At 42.1% G+C, this 9,392-nt stretch overlaps 1 protein-coding gene across 1 annotated transcript in view; it reads right to left on the bottom strand.

Annotated features, from left to right (window-relative positions):
- Positions 1–3,922: 3,922 nt before the first annotated feature.
- ST18 (ST18 C2H2C-type zinc finger transcription factor) overlaps positions 3,923–9,392 on the bottom strand; it is a 155,884-nt gene continuing 150,414 nt past the window's right edge. The window contains exons 20-21 of the mRNA XM_066625063.1: positions 5,950–6,093; positions 3,923–4,063 (exon numbers count right to left, since the gene is read on the bottom strand). Of these exons, the coding sequence (XP_066481160.1) occupies positions 3,923–4,063; positions 5,950–6,093 (285 nt within the window). The remainder of the gene's footprint in view (positions 4,064–5,949; positions 6,094–9,392) is intronic.

The following is a 9,392-nucleotide window of genomic DNA, read 5'->3' as shown; positions in this document are numbered from 1 at the left end:
CTAACTTTGTTTTCTTTGTAGTGTCTCAATGCTGCAGATCTCATCATAGAGCTTCTCTGAAATAGCGGGTGGTTCCTAACTACAGGAAACTTTGCTACCAGCTTTTATGTTTAAATATCGTTTAGGAGCTGTGAAAGGTCAACACAAATCCTTTTCTTACTAGTATAAAGATAGTTAACTCTGCCAAGCATGGGAAATATGGTGCTTCAGCAATGATGGTTGTGGGTTTTTAAAAATTACATTTCCTGCAGTTTCTGCATTTGCTTTTGTTTGTTTCCCCCTCCAACCCTGATGAATCAACGCACTAATCAGTGGATTTCTTGCTGCATGTTGCTTTAGATTTTAGTTTAGAGGAATTACATGTTTCATCTACAAAACAAGAGAAATAGCTAATGAAGGGAAAGTCCGTTGGCACAATTAGAATTTAAGAGCCCTGCCGAATCAGACCAAAGACTCATTAAGTTCAGCATCCTATTTATCACAGGAGCCAGTAAGATACCTCTGGGAAGCTCATGCACAGAAAATGAAGGCACATCCCTCTTCTGCCTTCGCTCCCTTGCATCTGGTATTCAGAAGCATACCACCTCCGAAACTGGAAATAGTACATCGCCACCAGGATTCAAAGCCACTGCTAGCCCAGTCCTCCATGAATTTGTCAAATCCCTTTTTAAAGGTGGTGGCCATCACCACATCTTGTGTCTCCATAGATTATGTGCAATGTGAAGAAGTACTTCCTAAATCTATCTTCAGGGATGACCTTTGGTTCTAAATGTGAACGGGGTGGGGGGTGGGGGGAGAACTTGTATCAACTTTCTCCACACCATGCAAAATTTTATAAGTCTCAGGCTGCAGTCCCATACACACTAACCTGGGAGTAAGGCCTGTTAAACCTCATGGAATTTACTTCATTTCTCTGTAAACCGCTTTGCGAACTTCTAGTTGAAAAGCGGTATATAAATACTGTTAATAATAATAATAATAATAATAATAATAATAATAATAATAATAATAATAATAATAATAATAATGGCGCTCACTTCTGAGCAGATTTGCCCAAATTGCACTGCCAGGCTGCAATCCTATGCATGCTTATCTGCATGTAAACCACACAAACCTTATTTGCATGCTTATTCTCATTGACATCTGAATAAGCATGCACAACACTATGCTATCAGTCCAGTCCCCTCTATAGTTGCCTTTTTACTAAACTTGAATGCTCCAATATATGGTAGCCTTTCCTTCTGAGGAAACTGAAAATGTGTGATGCCGTTTTACAACCGAAGACACCAAACAATTTATCGAATCTGTTTCAGTATCAATTTTTATTTCCTACCATACACCAAATGTACAGCACAGAACACGATTTTGTTGGTTTGATGTAAGAAATATTAATTGTATGAAGAAACAGTATACAAACTACTCCAAAATAATAATTAAAAAAATGCATACATCGTTGCTCTTTACAAAAGATCTAATTTACAGGATAGCTCATCAATGCAAATTAAAGTTAACCAGGGGGAAAAAAGGAGGGTAGGAAGAGAGCCTGGGGCAAGAGGGTGGGAATCACAGTGCACATTACATAACATCAAGTACAAAGGAAGCAAATAAATACAAAGATACAACCTGAGCAAACAATCCAAACACAGATAGTTGAAGCCATAGTAAATCATAGTAATAAATAGATAGGTCAGACGGAGTTTCTTTAATTTAAATTAAATAAAATATATAACCAATTTCTTAAAATACTTAGTAAATTAACTTTTAGTCTCTGTCATGAGTGAACTCATTTTTGTATGCATTCAACAAGTATAGCAAATGTTTTTTTTTTTTAAAACAAGTACAATAATTTAATAGCAAATTTGGTGTTCTGTTGTATATGCGTACATGTCGTATCGCTTCAGTCAAATTGTTTCTTTGTTTAAAAAATAAACACAGCTTCTAAGAACATACATCTCTTTCATCTAAACTAAGGTCTGAGGGCCAAATCAACCCCCCCTCCCTTCACATGAACAGCAAGGCCCACCTAATGCAGAACAGCAACCACGGTGTATGAAAAGTCTGAACGACCTTGGAGAAACACAATCATAGAATTGCAAGAGTCAAGCTGGTGAACGCTGTCAAATCCAGTGGAAAGAGAATGTCCGCGACAAAAAAAACACTTTCATTGCTGCACAGAAAAATTAAAACGCATGCTAGATTCATGTCTACATGTTACACGGAGGCACATATGCACAGGAGACGGGTGTGCATACCAACAAAAAAGGCAGTTCAGCTGGTTGTTTATACCATCTATAAAAACAAAACAAAAATGTTAAAATTCTGGAAAAAAACTCAATGTGTTATTACTTATAATCCCTGAAATCAACAAAAGGTGTATTTATAATTGCTACTAAGCTGAGACTGAATACAAATGTACCATGAGGTACACTTATGATGTGTGTGTATGTGTTTCTTTGTGGAATCCTAAGTACTATAGCACTTGAAGCCCTAATCAGAAGGGGTGGTAATCAACCAAAGCAAAGACTGTTTTAAACTGTGGCTCCAAGCACATGCAGGACCCTGATGCAAAGTTCCACAGGATGCTGGAGGCATGAACCTCTCCTGTAAGCAGGAGCTTCCACATTAAACTCTGTAGACAGCCCCTTGCATCTGATGGGGAGCTGTTGGAGCAAATTTATTTCCCTAGATATTAAGTCTTGTCAGTCCCCATAGAACTCACTTCAAAATAAATACATTTGAGTTCACAGTATTAGTATACACTGGGACAAAACTAATTATCAGTGCTGCCCTACAATTCATCAACATGCATTGCTGCTGTGCAGCCTCAGTTCATCTTACCGGGACTTGTGCTCCCCCCACATATGAATGCATTCATCTGAGTACCATAATTGCCATATCAGGGAAGATTTTTCTTGGCTTCACTGTATGTACAAAAGCTTCAGCTTGGGATGCATTTTTCAAATATGAAATTATACTGTTATTGGTCAACTGACCAATGTTTTCACAAGACTCTGTACCCAAAAGCTATGGGTCAGTGCAAAGCCTATCACATTTAAGGGGATAAAAAGTTAGACATTTTTCTTGAATGAACACGAAAAAGAAATACGTATCCTTAAATCACTCCTGGTCTTCCCTTGAATGGTTTCAAATGATCACTTTGTGTACGCTCACACACATAGCCAAGTACAGTGATTTCCTGATTGCTGTTGTATTTCATTATTGCTAAAAAGAATCTTGAACTCTCACAGCATACTGTGCTTGAAGGGCTCATGTTCCTCCAGCAGAGGGCACCATTCATCTTTGCATCCCTGGTTCTTCAGGCATCACAAGCTATTGCAAACCCATTCCTCATTTCATTAAAAAAAAGCTGTTATAAAAAGCAGGATGTAGTGAAAATAAAACTAGACTCACAGTTCTGTTCTTTTGTTTCTTTCATAGTCTTTTTTTCTTCCTCCTGTACAAACCCAGCAAATTATTTCATTTACACTATAACTTTCAGTCTATTTAAAATCCCGTTGGTAAATAAATTAACAAACACATTTGTAAAAATATGGCAGGCTGCAAGAAATGCTGTCAAAAGATTAAAAAAAAACACCTGATTGAAAATAAATTAAAAATGTAAAAAAATAGTTACAGACACTTTTTACATTCACTTTACAAAATGAAAAGAGTGCAAAAACAACAACGAAAGGATCTGTACCGAAATAAATATATTCTATGATCTGAGTCATTGCTGTTAATATAATAGTCTGTTATGTTTTCAGTCCTTTTTATGTCAGCTGGAAAAAAAAATAGTGCAATGTTGTAGTTGTAAATGCAGCACAGCAACCAATACTCCTCTCCAGCAGTCCAGGAGCTCTTGACATCCATCTGGAGTTTGCTACCACTGAGTCACTCCGGTTGCCCAGCAGCTTCCTACATCCTACACATGGATGCCCTTCACCGCCTGTTTGATACTTTCCAGCAAAGCTTTGCAGTCTGGGGAGTAGTCCTGTTCCAGATTGCTGTACATGTCTGTGAGCGTATTTACATATGCTTCAAAATTCTGCTCGCTGATTGGGCCCTAAATGAAGACAGAACAAATTACACCAGAACTGGGGAGTTAAAAAGCAGGTCAAATACACAGTGCGACAACCAGCAAGGAAAAATAAAAATAAAAACAAACTGAAAAAGCACTTACTCACAGCACTTTTGGCTTTGGGTAAAGGTGTAAGAAGCAAATTGCTGAGAAGCAAATTGTGAGAAACATGTTTTTGCTTGGTAAGGAAGGCCTGTTCACTGGAGAGTATTGACACTTTAGGCCAGGGCCTGGACATGATTGTTTATTTGTGCATGCATGCTTTGGGGAAAGAAAAAGGCAGTGGTTCCCTCCTCCCACAGTTTTAACCACACACCTTAAAGCCCAATCCTATTGAAACTCTCCCTGCACCAGCAGAGCGTGTTCTGCATCTTATGGTGGTGAGAAGTCAAGATGGTTTCCTCGGGGTAAGGGAACATTCATTCTCTCCGTTTCTCCATTGGCCCTCCTCAGTTCCATGCCAGCTATTTTGTTGGTGCAGAATTAAGGGAAGTAAGGGAGAGGGAAGGAATATAGAATACTGGTACACACAAGTGCACTCCATTCTTCCTCCTGCCAGTCCCCCACTGCCAATTTATCAGCGAGCATTCTGCCTGAGGAATGAGAGGATATTGGGGGTATTAGGTAAGTAGATTTTGCACTCAGCTTTACCCTGAAATATTCTGCCCCCTCAAAAGCCAGATCCACTAAAAAGTCACTAGAAGTACTAGAATTCTAACAAATGGACAGATGACTCAGAAACAGGAATACTGGGCCAGTCTGAATGATGCTTTTCCAACCCATTCCATCTCTACATGATTAAGGGCACGAGTGTGTTATCAGCATGTATATTCTGCTTCCTTTCATTGAGGTGGGAGTCTGTCACCTAATTGCATGCAGGGATGGGGTCACCTACTTGCAGTTTAAATAGTACGTTTAAAAAGTAGCATTTAAATCACACGTGAAGCCCTGGTTCAGACACCCCCCCCCGCCTCCCACCCTGAGTTTTGGTGGCAGCACTCCAGTCTGACAGGAGGTGGATAGTCAGAAAACTATCATTCAAGTTGGCCCTAAGACTACAATCCCTGATTCATCTATTGTTTTGTTTTAAATAAATCACAGGTCTGTGCCCCTAAGCAGGAAAAAATGGTTATCCAGTGTTGCTTAAAATGGTATCCCACACCCCAATCCTATCCAGGCTTCCTGTGCCACAGTACAGCAGCAATGGAACAGCCACTGCTGTATCCTACGGAATCAGGGACGCAGCCAGAGGTCTCATCGAGGCAAGAGAATATTTATTTCCTTACCCTGCATTGAGCCCCGGGAGCCTCTATGGGTTCATTTGGATTTGGACCAGCTGAATAGCTGGTGCAGATCTGAGTAGATATGTGTAGGGCTTTCTGGCTTGGGGAGGGGATAGGATCTGGTGGCAACCTCCTTTGCTGTCCCCACCCCTCTCAGGCCTGAATTGCCCTCTTGCCTGCCCCTTGCCCTGTTTCACCTGCTCTCCACCTTCCCTCAGCTGTCCCAGAAGCCATCGGAATGCCTCCCCGCAGCTCAGGAGGCATGCTTAGGCCCTGGAATCATCCAAGTAGTTCTTTAGGTCCCAACTAGCGTATGTTTAATTGTACAGCTTAATTTAACCCATCTTTGCAAGTTTCTCTGGCTCCAGAAAGAGTATTCTTTTATGCCTAAAGGTGTGATGATTGTTCTACCCAAAATAATTGTTGTACCTTTGGGGGGGGGGGGGAGAGGGTTGCACTGTGAGATTGATGGATGGCACAGAACCACTGTAAATGCTGAAGGTGGTCTCTAACAGACCTGCAACACGCCACGAAGCAGTCGTCTCTGGGGTCACAGAGAAATTGCCAAATTCTTAACCACAGACATACCATTTGTGGAAGCTGAATGTCGGCTAGACTGGATATAAGGGCTTGGCTTAGGCCGGCCAGCTCTTTCAAAAGGCTCTCGTTGTTCTGCTCTATAAGTTTGTTCTCTTCTTCTATTGTTTTCAGATTGCTTTCCATAGATGTTATCTGAAACCATGAAGCAAAATAGTCACATGACAGTGTGAACAGTGGGCTCTTGGCCTAAAGCATACCTACCTACAGTCCACTGCACAGACGGGACAGCAGAAGACAGTGGAAGGTGGCTGTATGGACCTGAACCTTGAGTTGTTTCCATTACATGCACATCAGTGTCACAAGATACTCTTAATTGGGGCAATTATTTCCAAGCCAGTGGTTTCTGCTGTTGTTTTACAATAGGAACATGTTTAAATGACACTCTAGACAGTGACTTGGCTGGATCAAAAGTGCATTGGTTGTGGGTAGTGAATTCACAAATGGATGAAATGGGTGAAAGGCTGCAGGCCTCACTTTGACAACATGGGAGGAGGGTCAGTGGCTGGTTAAAAATGTAGAGTTTTTTCCCCCTTAGGCATAGCAAAAGGAAGCCAGCAGGCTGCTGTTTACATAGCTGTCTTTTTCATACAGGATTCCTGCTGACTCACTACAATGGCAGCAACCCTGGTATTGGCTGTTGAGTGACTTTTCTAGGCGAGGTTATGCCGTAGAATTTCTAAGATTAGAACAGGACAGAGTGGAAAGGCTAAAAATAAAAGAAATTGGATAGAAAAAGTCGCTCACTCTGCAACAAGTCATCACAATGCAGGCCTGACATAAACGATTTATTTTTTCCCTATGTAAAGCTGAAAGAAAACGAGAGCTTGGAAGCGAGGTATTTGTATATTGTCATGTAAGGATCACTAAAAGCAAAGGTCAAGCTTTCATAGGGCCTTACAATGTTGGTAGATAGAGGATACAAAATACCATACATTACAGAGATAGACTGATAACAATGAACTTTAAGGGAAAAAAAACTTTGGTTGTTTCAGTAGAAAATTTTAATAGAAATGTGGCATTTAATTAAGGGAATCTCTAGCTTTCCATAATCAGGCACAATCTTTTCAAGATCTAGTTGCAAACACGATTCAACAGTAGACAGCAGGGGCATCATCAACACATTGAACACTTACAGTGACAGCAAAGTAGCCTTACATGTTTTTTTAAATAAAAAAGTAGAGGTCTGAGCCCAGGCATTATATGTGGCAATAAGTTCAAATGAGGTCAAAGTGAAGATCTAGTTACCACTTAGGCAGAGCTCAAAAGACATAATCACCACACTAGGGACTGAGCAATGGTCCCTACTCAACGTAGGAGTTGAGTAGAATCCGTAGAATCTCTGTGGGTTAAATTACCAGGCTTGAGCAGCGATGTAATACTGGGGGCGTGCTATCGTCCTCCAGACCAGAAATCTGATGGGGACCTTGAAATGAGGAAACAGATCAGGGAGGTGACAAGGAAGGACAGGGTTGTAATCATGGGGGACTTCAATTATCCTCATATTGACTGGGTCAATTTGTGTTCTGGTCACGATAAGGAAACCGGATTTCTTGACGTGCTAAATGACTGTGGCTTAGATCAGCTAGTCACAGAGCCCACCAGAGGACAGGTGACTCTGGATTTAATTTTGTGCGGTACGCAGGACCTGGTTAGAGATGTAAACGTTACTGAGCCATTGGGGAACAGTGATCATGCTGCGATCCGTTTTGACGTGCACGTTGGGGGAAGAATACCAGGCAAATCTCTAACAAAAACCCTTGACTTCCGACGGGCGGACTTCCCTCAAATGAGGAGGCTGGTTAGAAGGAGGTTGAAAGGGAGGGTAAAAAGAGTCCAGTCTCTCCAGAGTGCATGGAGGCTGCTTAAAACAACAGTAATAGAGGCCCAGCAGAGGTGTATACCGCAAAGAAAGAAGGGTTCCACTAAATCCAGGAGAGTGCCCGCATGGCTAACCAGCCAAGTTAGAGAGGCTGTGAAGGGCAAGGAAGCTTCCTTCCGTAAATGGAAGTCTTGCCCTAATGAAGAGAATAAAAAGGAACATAAACTGTGGCAAAAGAAATGTAAGAAGGTGATAGGGGAGGCCAAGCGAGACTATGAGGAACGCATGGCCAGCAACATTAAGGGGAATAATAAAAGCTTCTTCAAATATGTTAGAAGCAGGAAACCCGCCAGAGAAGCGGTTGGCCCTCTGGATGGTGAGGGAGGGAAAGGGGAGATAAAAGGAGACTTAGAGATGGCAGAGAAATTAAATGAGTTCTTTGCATCTGTCTTCACGGCAGAAGACCTTGGGCAGATACCGCTGCCCGAACGGCCCCTCCTGACCGAGGAGTTAAGTCAGATAGAGGTTAAAAGAGAAGATGTTTCAGACCTCATTGATAAATTAAAGATCAATAAGTCACCGGGCCCTGATGGCATACACCCAAGGGTTATTAAGGAATTGAAGAATGAAGTTGCAGATCTCTTGACTAAGGTATGCAACTTGTCCCTCAAAACAGCCACGGTACCAGAAGATTGGAGGATAGCAAATGTCACGCCTATTTTTAAAAAGGGAAAGAGGGGGGACCCGGGAAACTATAGGCCGGTCAGCCTAACATCTATACCGGGTAAGATGGTGGAATGCCTCATCAAAGATAGGATCTCAAAACACATAGACGAACAGGCCTTGCTGAGGGAGAGTCAGCATGGCTTCTGTAAGGGTAAGTCTTGCCTCACAAACCTTATAGAATTCTTTGAAAAGGTCAACAGGCATGTGGATGCGGGAGAACCCGTGGACATTATATATCTGGACTTTCAGAAGGCGTTTGACACGGTCCCTCACCAAAGGCTACTGAAAAAACTCCACAGTCAGGGAATTAGAGGACAGGTCCTCTCCTGGATTGAGAACTGGTTGGAGGCCAGGAAGCAGAGAGTGGGTGTCAATGGGCAATTTTCACAATGGAGAGAGGTGAAAAGCGGTGTGCCCCAAGGATCTGTCCTGGGACCGGTGCTTTTCAACCTCTTCATAAATGACCTGGAGACAGGGTTGAGCAGTGAAGTGGCTAAGTTTGCAGATGACACCAAACTTTTCCGAGTGGTAAAGACCAGAAGTGATTGTGAGGAGCTCCAGAAGGATCTCTCCAGACTGGCAGAATGGGCAGCAAAATGGCAGATGTGCTTCAATGTCAGTAAGTGTAAAGTCATGCACATTGGGGCAAAAAATCAAAACTTTAGATATAGGCTGATGGGTTCTGAGCTGTCTGTGACAGATCAGGAGAGAGATCTTGGGGTGGTGGTGGACAGGTCGATGAAAGTGTCGACCCAATGTGCGGCAGCAGTGAAGAAGGCCAATTCTATGCTTGGGATCATTAGGAAGGGTATTGAGAACAAAACGGTTAATATTATAATGCCGTTGTACAAATCGATGGTAAGGCCACACCTGGAGTATTGTGTCC

The sequence above is a fragment of the Tiliqua scincoides genome, chromosome 4 (assembly GCF_035046505.1).
Source record: "Tiliqua scincoides isolate rTilSci1 chromosome 4, rTilSci1.hap2, whole genome shotgun sequence".
Classification (NCBI taxonomy): domain Eukaryota; kingdom Metazoa; phylum Chordata; class Lepidosauria; order Squamata; family Scincidae; genus Tiliqua; species Tiliqua scincoides.
The sequence above is the reverse complement of the archived record's forward strand: the minus strand, read 5'-3'. Positions and strand labels throughout refer to the sequence as shown.